This window comes from Aotus nancymaae, unplaced genomic scaffold (genome assembly GCF_030222135.1).
Source record: "Aotus nancymaae isolate 86718 unplaced genomic scaffold, 86718_ANA_hifiasm-v0.15.2.pri h1tg000016l, whole genome shotgun sequence".
Taxonomy (NCBI): domain Eukaryota; kingdom Metazoa; phylum Chordata; class Mammalia; order Primates; family Aotidae; genus Aotus; species Aotus nancymaae.
Genome location: NW_026988428.1, coordinates 50,796,959 through 50,816,705, shown reverse-complemented (window position 1 = coordinate 50,816,705; position 19,747 = coordinate 50,796,959). Strand labels below are relative to the sequence as shown.

General features: G+C 35.6%; 1 protein-coding gene across 1 annotated transcript in view; it reads right to left on the bottom strand.

Moving 5' to 3' along the window:
* CAND1 (cullin associated and neddylation dissociated 1) overlaps nucleotides 1–19,747 on the bottom strand; it is a 44,661-nt gene that overhangs the window by 14,302 nt on the left and 10,612 nt on the right. Inside the window, exons 2-8 of the mRNA XM_012444931.3 lie at nucleotides 18,061–18,204; nucleotides 10,435–10,589; nucleotides 8,096–8,219; nucleotides 5,610–5,866; nucleotides 5,421–5,526; nucleotides 4,191–4,336; nucleotides 116–408 (exon numbers count right to left, since the gene is read on the bottom strand). Coding sequence (XP_012300354.1) covers nucleotides 116–408; nucleotides 4,191–4,336; nucleotides 5,421–5,526; nucleotides 5,610–5,866; nucleotides 8,096–8,219; nucleotides 10,435–10,589; nucleotides 18,061–18,204 — 1,225 coding nt within the window. The remainder of the gene's footprint in view (nucleotides 1–115; nucleotides 409–4,190; nucleotides 4,337–5,420; nucleotides 5,527–5,609; nucleotides 5,867–8,095; nucleotides 8,220–10,434; nucleotides 10,590–18,060; nucleotides 18,205–19,747) is intronic.

The following is a 19,747-nucleotide window of genomic DNA, read 5'->3' as shown; positions in this document are numbered from 1 at the left end:
CCCAGAACTTTCTGCTTCTCTATAGACATTCTAGAACTCATATTTCCATATAAAAACAATTTTAACAGCATTGCATTTACTACCATGACTTTTTAAACCGTACTTTAAAACCTACCTGACTCTGAAGCATTGTTAAAGGTGTTTCTCCCTGTTCCATTGCATCAGGGTCACATAGCCAACTTTGTACAGGACGAGTTTGCTTCAAAAGAGAAAGGTATGCGTGAAAAACATCTGCCTTTACATTCTCTTCACGCTCTTTAAATCTGGATATTAGTGCAGGAGAGACGGTCTTGTAGAATTCTGGAAGCATTTCATGCCTTGTGCTAACTACAGCATCCAAGCACTTAGCAGCTGCACGTCTCACTTTCCAACTCATGTCATCATCATCACTGTATTCATCATCACTCCCTAAAGGGTAAGTTTTAATGTAAACAGGCAATTAATGACAAGAGAAGTCTATCACTTAAAACAGAAAATGAATTGATATTCTTAACCAAGTCAGTTAATCTAACTTTCCAGTAACATATACAGCAACAGGTAGGTTTCAACAGAACTGGAACTTGAACAAAGAGCTTGTTACTTCTATACATCTGCTCATAAATTAACCTTAAAAAACAATCATAATTGGATTTTAAATTAAATATTTTCTTATTTATTTTGTAATGAACTGCTGCTTATTTATAACTCTTTAAAATAATCAACACATTCAACTTCTTTAGAATATAAATACTTATAAAGTCATAAATTTCTCAGCCTTTGAAACAAAATTCAAAGAATTTACTTAACAGCATAGGAAAAAATAAAGCAAACAATCAGGGACTTTATAAGACAAACTGAAATGGATTTGTGGTAATAGATTAGGTGATAAAAAGAATGGTTACCAATTCCAAAACACTGTAGAACTAATTTTCTGGGAAAAGAAAGAAGGTTGACATCAGCTTTGTGACTACAAAGCTTTTCACTCAACTTGTTGATAAGCTATGAAGAACAAATACGCATATTCTAAACCTTTCACAATTTTGTCTTAATGTACTTTAACAAACCATTTTTCCTTAATTATAAAAAGAAAATGCTGCACACTTAACAGAGGACATTTTTCTCTAACTCCTAATGCTAAACCTTAAACATTCAAAGCAGTAGCACTAAGAATTGTATGTCGCTTATCTATACTTGATAAATAACACATGTGTGAAATCTCCAGAAAGTATTTCTTTCTAACACCATCAGGTTTAATTAGTCGGGTAATATGAAGTCAGAAAGGTGGCAGAAATATTAAGCAGTTATCATGATAGTCTAAAATTATCTAGCAATAATTTTGTTATTCTTAGATAAGACTATAAATCGCCTTGAAATAATTGAGCAGGGTGATAACTCTTTGCTGGCTTTTATTCCAATTAGCTTAGCAACAGTCAAATGTAGCCAGCTAGGCCTTAGAAGATTCTATGATACATAATAAAACAGTAAAATTTTCCAATCTCCAAAGCTTAAAATTCACCTTAGCACATTATAGGAAAATACAACCAAATACTGCTAAATGCAAGGCATTTGCTTATTTACCAGTTTATCTATTAAATAAAGTTAAAAGACAGTGCCAAAATATACTATCCATTTAAAAGCACATAAAATTTTTTCCATGTCAATACACCATAGTAATTGCATCGCAGAAATGTGCTTTATTGAAAAGATTACAAAAAATTAACAAATGTCCTAATTCACTAAAATTATGTTGATTTTATAAATCACAAAAACATCATTGTAGAAAGACATTTATTAGATATGACTCATATTAACTGATAAAGCAGGTGAAGTACCTGGTTTGTTATAAACTATACAAAAAACCAACATTCAAAACCTGGAATATACACTGCTACTGCTTTCTTCAGAAGATATTCATAGTAAAATATAAGCTAAGGTTTCCCTTCATTAATATAACCCATTTATTGATTGCCTGTGTGTCAAGCACTGTCCTATACACTGGAATAAAGCAGTCAATTAAGAGATTAAAATGTCTAGCCTTCATGAAACTTACATTCTAATAGGTAGGAGACCATCAATTACAGTATGTCAGAAAGTTACTAAGTGTGATAAAATAAAAACAGTAAAATGAAAGATAGTTCTGAGGTGGGAGACTAGATAAAGGATGTGTGAAAAAGAAATCAGGTATGACTGCCAGGTTTTTGGACTGATAAACTAAGAAGAATGGAGGTATCATTCTGAGATGGTAAAAGCTAAATAACAGATTAGGTGGGAGATGGGGAAGGGGTAGGGAAAAGATATTTTAGATATCCAAGCAGCAATGTTAATTAAGGACCTGAATATGAATTTGGATTCATAAGTGAGATCTGGAGTAAAGACAGGATCTGGGTTGCCAGCATACTGACATTAAAGCCAGGAGACTAGATGAGATCAACAAAAAATCAAGAGTATAACAGATTAAGTTCAAGCACTAAGCCTTAAGATAAGTACAGTGGTCAGGATGAAGAAGAACCAAGCATGGAAGACTAAAGTAATCACAATGATAGAACACCCAGGCTTGAATGGTATCCTGGACGCTAAAGAAAGAAATGTTGCTTGCATGCGTGTAATCCCAGCACTTTGGGAGGCTGAAGCGGGTGGCTCACAAGGTCAGGAGTTCAAGACTAGCCTGGCCAATATGGTAAAATCCTGTCTCGACTAAAAATACAAAAATTAGCTGGGCGTGGTGACGTGTGCCTGTAGTCCCAACTGCTCAGGAGGCAGAGGCAGGAGAATCACTCCAACCCAGGAGGTGGGGGTTGCAGTGCTCTGAGATCATGCCACTGCACTCCAGCCTGTGTGACAGAGAGAGACTCCGTCTCAAAAAAAAAGAAATGCTGCTTGCTGGGCTTGGTGGCTCAGCACTTTGGGAGGCTAAGGCGGGCAGATCACCTGAGGTTGGGAGTTTGAGACCACGCTGACCAACATAGAAAAACCCCGTCTCTACTAAAAATGCAAAATTAGCTGGGCGTGGTGGCACATGCCTGTAATCCCAGCTACTCAGGAGGCTGAGGCAGGAGAATCGCTTGAACCCAGGAGGCAGAGGTCGAGGTGAGCCGAGATTGCACCACTGCACACCAGCCCAGGCAACAAGAACAAAACTCTGTCTTAAAAAAAAAAGAAAAAGAAAAAGAAATGTTGCTGAGACTGAGCAATATGATAGGCAGGCTCAAACATTTTCAATCTTGTCCATCACTGGAGGAGTGGATTCAAGAGAGAAGGAAAAGTAAAAAACTGAATTGCATTCTTTTGAGGAGTTCTATGGTATAAGAGAGAAATTAGGCAGCAGCTGCTAGAGTAGTATAGAGTATTAAGAAACTTTTTTGGTAGTTGTTTTTTAAAGATGGGTGAAATTACCAACTTGATAGGAAAGTTGTTATATGAATTCATTCAAAGAATCAAACTAAAAAGTATTCTCAAAAATAACAAAAGTCTACCAACCTGTTCACCTAGTGATTTACCAACTTAAATATCTGTTATTATGATTCTTCCAATATAAACAGAAACAACTGAACACGAGCAACCCGTATGACCGTGAAGTGCTGCTACTCCTTTCCAGAGTAAATATCATAAATCATAGTGTGATGACATCAGGCTTAGAAGCCTCAGAAATGTTGTAAGCTATTAATGAAGTTAAATGGGGCCTCAAACAATATTTAGATTTTTTCATGAACATAACTATGAATAAACAAACTAATACTCTTTCAAACTAACCTGCCCTAAATATGTCTGTCTACATACTCAATTCTTTCTAAAACCTTGATTTATCTCCTTACAAAAATGCTTTGTAGAAAATCTGAGTAGTACTTAAAATCAAAAATCATATATAGTTACTAAGAGAAAACAAGTGGTAATGGTACTAGTTTAAATATACAGAACTTTTTCTGTATACTTAAATAAAATTGGGACATGGTGAGCAATTTTTGCTACATACTTTTCACTCATCTTATTAACAGCATTAATAAATGTTTTTTAGGCATAATTTTTTTAATGTGTTGCACAACAGTTCAATACATGAATGCTCTCTAACTTAATCAATTTGCTATTATCAAATATTGAGATCACTTCCCTTGTCACTACTATAAATAAAACAGTACAATTTGCACTAAAAATCATCTCCATCTATACCACTGTCTTTCATAAAAATTTAAAAGATTCTATTTAATTTGAAATACCTTGATCATCATCATCACCACCATCAGCGTCCATTGCATTTTCATCTTCATCTTCATCATCGTAATTATAATTTGGATCATAGGTAAGATATTTAAGACAAATATTTATGATGGTAGAAACATGAGGATATACTTCCTTAGGACATCTAAAGACAAAAACAAAAAGCTTCCTTGAAGAGCTGTACTTTTCTCCTTGATTCATCATCTGCCACATTTTGCTTTAATTACCAGCAATAACCTTAGGAGAGCAGTTCCCAGACTATCTAGCACCAATGATTCTTGGTGCTTTTCTCTCCTATGGACTTACTATTTTAAAAGGTTTACCTTCCAAATTATACTTAATCAATTTTAAGATGATCTTCCCTAATTCCCATTTTAACTATGTTATGGTTACTGTGTGGCAGTATAGAGAGAAATCGGCATATATTCAACATGTTATTAAAAAACCCAGCCCAGATGAATGTGCTTTTCAGCAATGATGGTTATTTGTGAAAATGCCAGTGCATAATCACCTACACTTGATCTTCTAGCTATACAATGAGGACAGAACATAAAAATGCCCACAGAGCCAACAAATAAAAGAATACTTTGTGTTTCTCAACTAAAGGAACAAAATGAATCCAACAATTTCTGATTTTAATAATATGATATGATTAAAAGCCACTTCTCAAAACCAGGAGTATCAAGGGATAAATGCAAAAAACAACCTGTAAGGTCTCAAGACACCATGCTAATACATTAGCCAAGAGCAAAAATTCTGTTACTTATCTAGTATTGCCTTCTAGTACACAAATATACACTTTTTACTAAGCTTAAAAAATATATATTAGAATCAATTTCCAAATTGAGAATCACTGACCTAGCAAAATCGATGTGACCTAAGAAACTGCTGAAAAGACAATTCACTATATATTTCTGACTGGATGATTTATCCTGCTGTGCTTTCAGTATAAACTACATTATTACACTGGCATTTCTTCCCTTCTAAAGTAAACCCAAAATAATTATAAATTCCTTTCCCAAATTATTTAAATAAAGTCCCAACAATGACAAGAAATTTTTCAAAATAAATGTGATGACCACATTTTATAACAGCAAGATGACATTAGCTTCAAATACTGTATTGTCTCTTGTATCTGAAATCCAATAGGCTGCTTCTACTCACACACCTAATCAAGATCTTATGATTCTATTCTTAAGGGAATAAAAATAAAGATCTTAAAAACGTACCTTCTTACAAATGACTCAAAGGCTTGAATACAGTATTCTCTTAATTCATCATCATCTACATTGCAAAATTTTACCACCAAAGGAATTATCTTCTCAAGGTATTCACCTAAGAAAAGCATAATGGTTCTTTTAAAACCTGCATTAATTTTTTGATTAAAGAAAACTTTAAAACTTTAAAAAATTCCTTACCTATTCTATGACCAGCTTGCCTACTAATAGCAGCAATACATTGTATGTAGGTTCTTGTTGTTGACATGGAATCATTTTTGGACAACTCTGACAACAGATGTTCAATAAGATCTACAAAAACTATATTTCCACAGCTCATAACCAGATGGCCAAGAGCAATAATGGTTCTTTTCCTCACTGCAAGTCTAGGGCTGGTCAACTGGGGAAGCAGACAGGTCAGAATTGAAGGATGGAAATTAACAAGAAGTCCTCCTTGCCTTAAAATAAAATAAAAAAAAGAAAGAAAACAACAAATGAATTCAAGATGCCTGAGCACTACTACATGTCTGGCCTCTGATCTCAATGTAAATATTCAGAACACAAATTTAGTTGGGACTTAAGGAAAATTAAATTCTCAATTAATCTACCAATGCAACGGAAACCTGAGTTAAGTGAATGCAGCCTTGAAATTTACATTGCCAAACTGACTCCTGGAATCTAGACCTAAATGCCCAATTATAGCATGTCCAATCCAATACCAATTGGCTTGGTAAAGTATTAGAAATTAAAAAAAAAAAAAAAAAAAAAACACAAGGCTGGGTGTGATGGCTCACACCTGTAATCCCAGCACTTTAGGAGGCTGAGGCAGGCAGAGTGCTTGAGCCCAGGAGTTCGAGACCAGCCTGGGCAACATGGCAAAACCTCAGCTCCACAAAAAATACAAAAATTAGCCAGGTTTGGTGGCACAGGCCTGCAGTCCCAGCTGCTCAGAGGCTGAAGTGGAAGGATCACCTGAGCCTGGTAAGTTGAGGCTGCAATGAGCTGTGATCATGCCAATGCACTCCAGCCTGGCCCAAAAGCTGTCTCAAAACCAAAACCAAAACCAAACACAAACAACAACCAAAAACACACAACAATCTTGTCACCTTCTCCTTCCAAAATCTCTAAATGATTTTCTGGGCCAGGTGCGGTGGCTCACACCTGTAAGCCCAGCACTTTGGGAGGCCGAGGCAGGTGGATCACTTGAGGTTAGGAGTTCGAGAATGTCCTGGCCAACATGGAAAACCCCGTCTCTACTAAAAATACAAAAATCAGCCGGGCGTAGTGGCAGGCACCTGTAATCCCAGCTACTCAGGAAGCAGAGGGAGAATTACTGAACCTGGGAGGCAGAGGTTGCAGTGAGCTGAGATCAAGGAACTGCACTCCAGCCTGGGTAACAGAGACTCTGTTTCAAAAAAAAAAAAAAATCTCTAAATGATATTCTGTATTCTGACTTTCTGTATTGCTTTTTTGGGAGGATTCACAGTACTAAAAGTTGAGTTTCTCTTGAGTTCTCCCTCTGCCTTATTGTCTTTCCTCTACATATAGATTTATATATATAGTTTCATTGTTCCTGTTGTTCCAACACCCCTTCCAAATCATCTCAAATGTACAGTTCAGTGAGTCACTAGTACTCAAACCTGTGTCAGGACAGTGTTTGTAATTAAATCACATATAGGACAAAAAGTCTGAATTTTCACTGTTTATCAAATTAAACATAAATTCTTCATTCACCTCAACATGACCACCATCTTTTAGAATGATTTCCTACTGCTTTTCTATTCATTCTATATTCTAGAAAACTAGAATACGCTCCCCTATCCATATACTACTTTTGTTACTGGGCACATCTACCTATTGAAGTGCTACCCATTCTTCAAAACTCAATTCAAATGCCAATTTCCATAAAAACAATTTTCTTGAATCCTTCCATTTTAAAACCCAAAACACACTATGCTCCCAGTTAGTCTTTAGTCCCATTCTGCCCTGTAGCCATTTGTGCTCTTATGTCCTATAGTAAAATATAAGCTCTTTGAGTGCCAGGATGATAGTTCCTCACTTTATACACACACACCCCCACAAATCCCACATGAAGGCACTTGATAATGTATTTAAGTTAAAATGAATTTGCCACAAAAAATATATGTACAAATAATGGTGGCCTATAATGATTATGAGAATCAGAAATTGACAGGTCCTTTAAGGTATTTTCTCCTAGGAGTTGCTTAGGTCTATGTTTTAACATCTGACTTCCAAAGGAAAGTGAAAAAGCAACAAATATATAAAAGCCAAGGTCCTTCCTCCCTAAAATATGCACTATAAATATAGTTGCTGAAGATTACCAGCATTCTTTTAACTAGAAAATCCGTAACTACTGGCCCATCTCTTTATCTAAATAGATCATTGAATGTAAGTATATAAAACAAAATATGAACTGTGCTAACAAATTTAAAATCACAAACTTTATTAAAGAACTACAAAATGTTTACTATGCAATATTATATACTTATACATAAGTGTAATTAGTTTATTTCCTCCTCACTCCTAATCACACAAATTTATAAAAGAGCCATCATTTAAAAAGGAATAATTTTTGACCAAGTTTTATTATATTTACTAGAAAAGGATTTTAGTAAATCAGCGTAATATCTGTATTAAAAGTAATGCAAATAAACCGGCACACTTACCTGCTCAACATATCAGCCATAATATCCAAGGCTTCTAGCTGAACAGAGACATCTTCTTGCTTTGCTATTGCACTGGTAAGACGTCCAGTAATCTTTTTACATACATTAGCAGCTAATGCAGAGCCTGCATGAATAAGAAGCATAACTTCAAAGCAAGCATGTTGAATTCTATCTCATATTCATGGTAGTTACCAAATATTTAACAACTCCACACTTGATCATGAGACACAAGAGACTCATGGCAGAAAAACACATCTTTTGAAACAGGCTGCTTTTCAATAAAATAACTTATTAGAAATAAACAAGAATTAGACCAAATATTCAACAACTCCACACTTGATCATGAGACACAAGAGACCCATGGCAGAAAAACACATCTTTCAAAGCAGGCTGCTTTACAATAAAATAACTTACTAGACATAAATGAGAATTAGAGATGACAACTTCAGAAGAAGTAAAGGAGGGAAAACAATACAGATGTCAGCAATTTCTACTGGATTAATAGTAGATACTATAGATAACTATTAATAGTAGATAACTATTCTATCTATCAGATAATCTGTATGTACTGGTATGAATGCTAGCTATGGGGCCAGTAGTAACTGTAGCGCTTGCACCCCTAGACTAAAAAGCAGCAAGAAGAGTTTTCTCTATTTGAGTATTTTCTATTAGACTAGGCTTTCAAACTTCAGTGAATTAAAAAGCATATATTCTGAGCTCCAATGCTTGGCATGTTCTTAAAATTTAAAAAAAAAAAAAAAGGCCCGGCTCGGTAGCTCATGCCTGTAATCCCAGCACTTTGGGAGGCCAAGGCGGGTGGATCACGAGGTCAAGAGATCGAGACCATCCTGGCCAACATGGTGAAACCCCATTTCTGCTAAAAATACAAAAATTAACCGGATGTGGTGGCATGTGCCTGTGGTCCCAGCTACTCGGGAGGCTGAGGCAGAAGAATCGCTTGAACCCAGGAGGTGGAGGTTGCAGTGAGCTGAGATTGCGTCACTGCACTCCAGCCTGGCGACAGAGCAAGACTCCGTCTCAAAAATAATAATAATAATAACCGTAACTTTTAATAAGGTCATTTCCAACCCAAAGAGTCCATAACTTCATTATAAAGCAGAAACCTCGTTCCAGGACTCATAAATCAGAATTATTACTACTTAAAGTAGGTCATGTTGTTACTGAGAGAAAAAAAGGAACAATTAAGAATCTGAATGGTTAAAAAAATTCTTGTAAGAACCAGAAACTGGCTCAATCGCAAACATATTTCAATGAGAGAAAAATAGTAAAAAAAAATATACATAGCTAACACAATTATAAATAATACACTTCTGAGTTGGTGAACTATTTTATTGAAATAAGCAACTATTTAATAAGGGTAAAATAACACTGGTATGGTACATTGAAGAAAGCATCCTTTTTGGATTAAAAGATAATGGATTTGAATCTTTACCCAATTAGTCACCCAACTTTGGTGAATTAACTTTATCTCTCTGAATTTCAGTTCCCCATCTATAAACTAGAAAGAATAGTAAGACGTCCCATATGACTGATGTTTAGACTAGTTATATGCATGCAGCATTTAGCATGAAAACTAGCATAGTGAATGATTTAAGTAAAGGAGTGAAAATAATATACCCAGACTACATTATTATTAATCTAAATCTTCACATGAGATAGGTGATAATCTTACTTTTTGCAGATGAGACAATAGCTTTTAGCCTGCTAATTTTAGCAACAGTTTAGTAGCCAAGACCAATTCTAAAATTTATATTACCTACACATTTCTATTAGAGGCCAAAAGCTATAATTAGTGACAAATTCATTAATTATAGTTTTAAATTTGTTCAATTACCAAGTAGCTGTAAAAGGTTCAGCTTTAATTAAAGCTACTAGTAAACTAAACTATTTCGCAGCTATGTCTGAACTGTGTTAAATTTTATGTAGCAAATACTGACACAAAGTGAAATTAATACTGGAAATAGAAAACTAATCAGGATGCATTATTTTGGTTATCTCTTCCCTAACCACATAGGTTAGCATAACTCTAATCTACAGTCATGGTACACATAGTATAAAATTTTGCTCCAACATATAAAAGTCCTTCACTGACATTCATATGACATACAAGTTCAATCAAAATATTCATTTAACAGCTAATTTACTTCTAAGAAAAACAAGGATTCAAGCTTTAATTTTCTTAATTGTTCAAAGGGATTCCTAGGAAGATCTGTAAGGACAGTCACCTCCCTCCCTCCTTTGGCAGAAGAGGAAAAAACGGTGGGGAGAAATACCTCCACATAAAAAGAAAATAGGAAGAAAAATATGTTCTTGCTTACCACTGGAAGCAGGAGGAAGTTCTCCAATCACTGTTTTAAGACCAATACTTGAAATGTCCCGAAGTTGTTCTTTATCAGAAAGCATGTTAGTGCAGAGGGTATCTACAATTGTCTCTACTTGGTATTCTTTCACTTTACTCACTAAAGGGCCAAGACTGTAATACAAAGGAGAAATTGTTTTAAAAAATCTAGATAAGCACAAAAGAAGGAAAATACATAAGTAGAAATATTAACCTTTCTGCCTAGAACTGTCAAGATAAAGTATAAACCATGTCTGTATCATAAATAGTATACAAATAAGGATGTTTTAAAAAAATTGTGATTGGTAAGATTTTTGCAGTTGGTTTCCAAGTTTTTCTCACTGATTTCCATCCTAGTATCATGAAACTGAAGATGCTTTCCATATCATACCCCTAAAGCTAATTAGTTGACAAATACACAACATGGTGAAACTCCATCTCTACTAAAATATAAAAAATTAGCTGGGTGTGGTGGAGCACACCTGTAGTCCCAGCTACCTGGGAGGCTGAGGCAGGGGAATTGCTTAAACCCAGAGGTGGAGGTTGCAGTGAGCCAAGATTGCGCCACTGTACTCCAGCCTGGCAATAGAGCGAGACTCCATCTCAGAAAAACATTATACAGCTTTAAAATGCAAGAAAAAGAGACTGATATTACTATAGGGAAAAGGTCATAGTTGAAAGCTTTAACATACTTCTCACCAGATCAACTAAACAAAAATTCAGAAAGGACAGCCAGGCATGGTGGTTCATATCTGTAATCCCAGCCCTTTGGAAGGCCAAGGTGGGTGGATCACTTGAGGTCAGGAGTTTGAGACCAGCCTGGCCAATATGGTGAAACCCTGTCTCTACTAAAAATGCAAAAATTAGCCAAGCGTGATGGTGTGCGCCTATAACCCCAGTTACCTGGGAGGCTGAGGCAGTCTGAGAATCGCTTGAACCTAGGAGGCAGAGGTTGCAGTGAGTAAATTCCAGCCTGGGCAACAGAGTGAGACTCCATCTCAAAAAAAAAAAAAAAAGCAGAAAAGACATAAAACTGAACACTATCAACTACCTTGACCTCATATTTACAAAACATTTTACCCAACAACTGCAGAATATACTTTCTTTTCGAGTATATATAAAACATTTGCCAAGCTCACCACAAATCTCAATAAATGTTAATAGAAAGTGCCCTGACCACAGTAGAATTAAATTGGAAACCAGCAAAAAAATAAGTAGATAACTTCCAAATATTTGGAAATTGCTTCTAAGTAATAAACGGATTTTTAAAAATCACATCAAAAATTAAAAATATTTCAAACTGAATGATAATGAAAATATCAAAATTTGTATGATGTAGCTGAAGACATACTTAGAGGAAAATATACACCTTTATATGCTTAAATTAGAAAGAAAGCCATTAGGAATGCAATAATCAGAAGAAATCAATGAAAGAGACAACAGACAGACAAAATTAGTAACACTTTATGTCAGGTCTTTGATAAGATTAGTAAAGTTGGTAAGTTCCTGATTCAATTAACTGATGATTTTTTAAAAAGGAACACAAATTATCAAAATTAGGATTGAAAAGAGAGGGATATTCACTGATGACATGTTGTTTAAGTAGAAAATCCTGAGGACTCAGCAAAAACGACTTTGACAAGGATGAGATACTATGGTTCATGGTTGAAAGACTAAGTATTGTTAACATAACATGAATTCTTCTCAAATATTTCTAAAGTTTCAATAGAATTCCAATCAAAATTCAAGCAAGCTTATTTTTAAGAATAAAAGTTGACAATTCTAAAATTTACATAGAAATATAAAGGACCTAAAAAACTAAACTACTTTTTTTTGAGAGTGAGTCTCACTCTGTGGCCCAGGCTGGAATGCAGTGGCGTGATCTCGGCTCACTGCAACCTCTGCCTCCCGGGTTCAAGCAATTCTCCTGCCTCAGCCTCCTGAGTAGCCAGGATTATTACAGGTGAGCACCAACACGCCCGGCTAATTTTTTTTTTTTTTTTTGTAGAGATGGGGTTTCACATGTTGGTCAGACTGGTCTCGAACTCCTGACCTCATGATCCACACACGGTGGCCTCCAAAAGTGCTGAGATTACAGGCGTGAGCCATGGCACCCAGCTTAACTGCTCTTGAGAAAAGAAGACAAAAGCTAGAGAATTTAAACTATCTTTTACTTTACATTTAAGATCCAGACCTGTGTTTCTCAACAGGGCAATTTTTGCTCTCCAAGAGACATTTGGCAATGCCTGGAGACATTTTTGATTGTCACAATTGGAAGGGAATACTATTGGCAAATACTGAGTAAAGGCCAGGAATGCTGCTAAACATTCTACAGTATACAGAATACACAGCTCAACAACAAAGAATTATCTGGCCCAAAGAGTCAGTAATGCCAAAGATGTTAAACTGCTGAGCTACAATGAATGCAAGTGTTGTACCGGTATAAATATAGACAAAGCAATGCAACAAAACAGCATCTAGAAGTAGACCCACACTTTTATAGTTAATTACTTTTTTGACAAGGATGCCAAAGTAAATCAGTAGGGAAGGAAGATCTTTTCAATAAATGGTGCTGCATCAACTGGATATCCATTTGGGGAAAAAAAGAAAAAATTAATTCCTGCCTCATATCCTTTGCAAAAATAAATACAAGATCCATCACAGAACTTAAAAGTAAAGCTAAAATTAGAAATCTCATTTGAAGAAAATCTTTACAACCTAAGTAAACGAAGATTTCTTAGAACACAGAAAACAATAGCCATAAACAAAAATTTAAGTTAACTTATAAATTAAATCAAACTAAACTAAATTTGAAACCAAAATTAAAAACTTAAGCTCATCAAATTCAGAAAAGAATTACAATTTGATCTCTTGACCTCATGATCCACACGCCTCCTGGTCAACATGGTGAAACCCCGTCTCTACTAAAAATACAAAAAATTAGCTCGGCATGGGGGCGCGTGCCTGTAATCCCAGCTACTCAGGAAGGCTGAGGCAGGAGAATTACCTGAACCCAGGAGGCGGAGGTTGCAGTGAGCCGAGATCGTGCCATTGCACTCCAGCCTGGGTAACAAGAGCGAAACTCCGTCTCAAAAAAAAAAAAGAATTACAACTTGATAATAAAAAGTCTACATACACACAAAAAAATAGCCAAACAACACATGAAACAGTGCTTGACATCATTAATTATCAGGGAAATATAAATTAAAACCACACTTACACACTTACTGAAGTGGCTAAAATTAAAAACTGACACAACCAAATGGCTGGTGAGAATGTGGAGCAACTGGTACTTTCACATAAAATGGTAGATAGACTTTGGGAAACAATTTGGCGTTTTCATAAAAAGCTAAGTGAACAAGAGCAGTTTCACTCTTGGGTATCAATAAGAAATAAAAACACATGTCCTAAAAGGGACTTGTACAGGAACGTCACTGTATATTTATTCATAGTAGTCAAATCCATGAAAGAAACCAAATGAATAAACAAACTATCAATGTTCTAATTAATAAAAAGGCATGAACTACTAATATAAACAACGTGGATTAATTTCTGGTATTATGAGAGCAAAATAGCCAAACACAAGAGCACACACTGTGTAATTCCATTTATACGAAGTTTTTTAACAGGCAAAATTAATTTAAGGTACATAAAACCTGAATAATAGTGACCTCTATTGGAGATGTTGTACGATAAAATTATACAATTTTGAAAAAGGTCCATCAGTTTCCCAGTGATGCTACCTTCATAAACATACTTTACATTCTGTTTTACTTCACTGGTCTATTAATGCCCCACTGCCTCACCGCTTTGATTATAGAGACATAATATTTATAGGGCTAACCAACACCTTTCTACCTGCAGCAGTTTTCTACTTTTTCTTGACTATCTTCAGCACATGCTCACTCTGAACCCTAATATACTTTATAGTCAATTTGTCTAGCTTCTAAAAAAAACTTAATGATTTTTAAAGCTAGGTTAGCATAAAAGTAACCTGAAGAGAACCAAAAACTTTATGGTGTAGAGTTGTCCCATTCAAGGACATGAGATGTCTTTCTGTTTGTTCAAGTACATTTTTGTATCTTATTTAAAAATTTTTCTCCCATAAATTTGGAACAGAAAACCGTAACCTTACCTTATACCACACAACACTGCAATCCATGGTCACCATTACAACATTTCTTGTTACATTTATTCCTATGTATTTTGTCTTTCTATTGCTATAATAAATGGGTGTTCATTTCTATTATGTCTTCTAATTGGCCATACGAAAAGCTAATGATTTTCGTATCAGCAAATGAAAAGCTACTGTTAGCAAAAGCTTACATGAAAAGCTACTAATTTTGTAAAGTTTACATCCTACCTCACCGAATTCTTATTGCAAATTCAATTTTTCTTAATTGACTTGTTTTTCCCACTTAAACTTTTCAATTCTTATGCCTCTAATTTTCCTCCCACTCCTGTCTTATAGTGGTTAATACTCTCAAAAGAAACGGCAGAGAGATATGCTGTTACTGGAACAGATGAATTCTGTCAAGTGGGATAATATATCTTCAACTTGTTTTTAACTTAATGACAAATCAAGTATGCTGGTTTTTGGAAGTTCTTCACCTCTCTAATTACAGCAAGTAAACTAAGTGCTTTTAGTTTTGTTTTAATCAAGAGTCAATGCTGACTCTTATCAGTGTCTTGACAACTAACCAGATAGTTTTTTCTCCCTTTGACCTATTAACGTAATAAAATAACTTCATTAATAAAGCAAATAATACTGAACTACCTCCCCCCACCTTATAATCTTCGGGTAAACTCTACTTGGTCACAGTATGTTACTCATAATACACTGCTATATTTTATTTTGAACATTTAAATGAAGCTAGTCTATAATTTTCTTTTAAATGTTATCATTAGGATCTGTCATCAGTATATAATTTAAAGTGTGGAAGGTTTTTGTACTTACCCTACATTCTGGAACAGTACTACAACTCTCTGTACTAGAATTATCTGTTCTTTGAGGTTTTAAAGACGTCTGTGAAATATTTCTGGACCTTTCTTTTGAGTGATGAATTCTTTGTTGAATTTTTCCAAAAACTGAAAATTTTTGTTCAATTTTTCCAATTTTTTTAATATGGCTGTTTTATTATTTATTGGGATTTTCCCTCCTTCAAGACCCAGCTCTTAGATCATTTACTCATTATCATTTTATCTCCTAATCTATTTATTTATATCCTACTTCATTTTCTTGAATATATGTTATTTCTTCCCAACTCCTCTAATTATAAATATAAAAGATCAACAAAAGGTCAAGAAACTCAGGTTCCTAATGAGTAAAGATACATACTAAAGTGACTAAGAACTACGTACCTCCCAACTCTCAATTTGGGACAAAGTACTTTTTTAAAGATTTATTTTTTTAAAAGCTTGAGAAACATACAGGACATATTCTGAACAAAGCTTGATTTTGTTTATTAGGCACATGGCAAAAAAAAAATTAAAAGATAAGAAAAGTAAACTAAAATTACTGACTCAACTATACTATTCTACACCACCACTGTTTTTTTTCTTTTTTGAGACAGAATCTTGCTCTGTCGCCCAGGCTGGCATGCAGTACCGTAATCTCTGCTCCCTGCAACCTCTGCTTCTGGGAACAAGAGATTCTGCTGCCTCAGCCTCCCGAATAGCTGGGATTACAGGCATGCACCACTATGCCCGGCCATGTTGGTCAGGCTGGTCTTCAACTCCTGACATCAGGTGATCGGCCTGCCTTGGCCTCCTGAAGTGCTGGGATTACAGGTATGGGCTACCACTCCCAGCCTACAACAGCATTTTTTGAAAGACCCATTTTATTTTAAACTTGCAAATGTTCCAAGTTAAAAATATCTGTATTGCATGTCTAAAAATTCTATGCTGACCAATTATTTCTCATATTTTTATTTACTCTTACAAGAGATATGCAAAAGTTTAGGCTAAAACAAATTTAAAATCCTTTGAAAAGGAGTAACAATGGGATGTTTTATTTAAACTGACACCAAATATAATGATATACAAAAAGACATAATTCCATAACTTTTACAAGGCTAAAGGTTATATAAATAACTATGTAAATTAAGGGTTTCTTTTTTTTTTTTTGAGATGGAACCTCGCTCTGTTGCCCAGGATGGAGTGCAGTGGCTTGATCTCAGCTCACTGCAACCTCCGCCTCCCGGATTCAAGCGATTCTTCTACCTCAGCCTCCTGAGTAGCGGGACTCCATGCTCATGCCACCATGCCCGGCTAATTTTTTTATATTTTTAGTAGTAATGGGGTTTCACTGTGTTAGCCAGGATGGTCTCAATCTCCTGACCTCGTGATCTGCCTGCCTCGGCCTCCAAAAGTGCTGGGATTACAGGTATAAGCAAAAAGGTTGACATTCATAAACTAAATTAATGTTAATGGAATTTATTGAGAAGTCAAATTCTTTACCCTACTAAAAATTAGAAACCAAACTGCCAGCCGGGCGCGTTGGCTCACGCCTGTAATCCCAGCACTTTGGGAGGCCGAGGCGGGTGGATCACGAGGTCAAGTGATCGAGACCATCCTGGTCAACATGGTGAAACCCTGTCTCTACTAAAAATACAAAAAATTAGCTGGATACCGTGGCGCGTGCCTGTAATCCCAGCTACTCAAGAGGCTGAGGCAGGAGAATTGCCTGAACCCAGGAGGCGGAGGTTGCGGTGAGCCGAGACCACACCATTGCACTCCAGTCTGGGTAACAAGAGTGAAACTCCGTCTCAAAAAAAAAAAAAAAGAAAGAAAGAAACAAAACTGCCAACATCATGGATAGCATATAAAAAGGCAATCAGAATCTCCATAACTCTTAGAAAAGACTCTCTGTAACTATTCTATCATCAGTGTTGTTTTGAGTTAACTATGGTTTAAGTGCTGCTATTCTTTATTAAAAATTTTATTAGTAGTAATTTTTTGGCCAGGCACAGTGGCTCATGCCTATAATCCCAGCACTTTGGGAGGCCAAGGCAGGAGGATCGCTTGAGCCCAGGAGTTCAAGACCAGCATGGGCCACATAGTAAGACCTCGTCTCTACAAGAAAATTTTGAAAAATGAGGCAGGAGGATTGCTTGAGCCCAGGAGATCAAGGCTGCAGTGAGCTGTGATCATACCACTGCACTCCTACCTGGATGACAGGGTGAGACCTTGCATTTTATAAAAAAAGGAATTTTATTATTAGTTTTTAATTTTCCTTAATCATTTGGTTTTAAAATTTCATCCCCACTGGAATACAGAGATAGATTGAGACAAGTAGGCCTTTAACCCAGCTAAAAATGTAGGCTATGGTCAAATGAGAAGTTTTTTGAGTTCCCTACATGTACTTCCTAAGAATTAAAAAAAAAAAAAATACCATGAAAGGCCACATTTAGTAACTTATATGCCGTAAGGATATATATTATATGTAACACATACAAACACTAAACATTAGTCACCTAAAAATTCTGAATACAAACACTAGAAAGACATAGTACAAGACTAAGATAATTTATTACTTATCATAGAGATTTTAAAAACAGGGTTGGGGGAGCAGGAAGAAAGACTCAACCAGTAAAAAACAACTTACCATTTGACAGCTAAATTCTGTACCTCTCCATTTTTATCTTCCAGTAACTTTAAAATCATTTTCACTACTTTCCTTTCACTATCATCATCCAACTTGATGGAATCTTTCTGCAGTTCCGTCATTAAATCATTTGTAGCCATAAACCTATCAAAAAAAAATGTGTTAATTGTAAAATTTTTATAAGCATTAATTTTAAAAGAATGATTTTTCAAATTCGGTGCTACACCATTCACTCAACAGGAACATCCTTTATTACAAAACTCATCCACTTTTTTAAAAAGTGATCATAAATTTAATCTAAAAGCTACCAAGGTAAAGAGCAATAAGTACTTAAAATTCATTGTATCCAGAAAGAGAGAAGATGAGAGACTTTTAAAGTACTGATATGCTATATGAGGTATCACAAAATTATTTTCCCCAGGTTGGTCTTGATTCCAAACTGACTAACAGGACCTACAGTGAGTACTCTTTCATTCTAACTAACTGCATCACTGCTTTTTGGTGAGAAAATCTCTTTACTTTTTCTTTACATAAGATTTGAATTCTATCTAGGAAGCCCTTAACCGTAAACATTAAGATCACTAAGAGCATCTTCCAAACATTAAGAACACTTCCAAAACAAGTATGTTGCAATAGGGGTGGGGTGGTGGGTGGGTTACATATTACTGGAAATTTTCCACAATACCCATACCCATCGCTAGGTATCAGATTTCTTTTCTTCTTCTTTTTTTTTTAAGAGGAAGTCTCACTCTGTCACCCAGGCTACAGTGCAGTGGTGGGGTCTTGGCTCACTACAACCTTCAACTCCCAGGTTCAAGTGATTCTGCTGACTCAGTCTCCCAAGTAGCTGTGATTACAGTTGCATGCCACCACACCCAGCTAATTTTTGTCTTTTTAGTAGAGATGGAGTTTCACCATGTTGCCTAGGCTGGTCTGGAACTCCTTATCTTAGGTAATCTGCCCGCCTTGGCCTCCCACAGTGCTGGGATTACAAGTGTGAGCCACCTGCCAGCCACCAGGCTTATTTTCAAAATAGCGAAGAGGGGATTCTAGAAAGTAGCTCCCCCTGACATCTCCCACCTCCCCTCCCCTTAAGAAACACTGTCAAAAGAAGGTTTAACAGTGAACAAACTGGCAAAAATACAGTGATCAATCATCTAATCTCAGCTTTAAATGAAATAATTGAATAGTAGACAAGGTAAATAGAGTCTCAGGTAAAATAAGGTATAGAGTCTCAGATTTTTTTCTCCATATGCCTTACCAAACAATTCATTGTCTTAAAAGTGACTTCTCAGAATATGAAATAATCACATTGAAACAAAGCCCTAAGACCTCTTTAAAAGCCAAATGAACTTTTCCCATAATTCTTGGCTTCCCTACACTTATGGAAGCAATCCAACTAAGATAACTAGTTAATGCTCTTTTCTTTTATTCAAACCAGATCCAGTTTTAGTAAAAATATATTATTTTGTACACTACAGAGAACTGTCAAAATCCATGTTAAAATAAAAAGACTATTACAGTCGAACTGATAAACAGCTATGGAGACAGTCCAGCAACATGGGTAATAAACTATATGGTAAAGGCTGGCAAAACAAGTTAATAATTTAGAAATTCATTACATGTAAGGTAATTTTAAGGATAATTCCAATAACTAGTATAGTTCATGTAATGCTGATTTGACAAA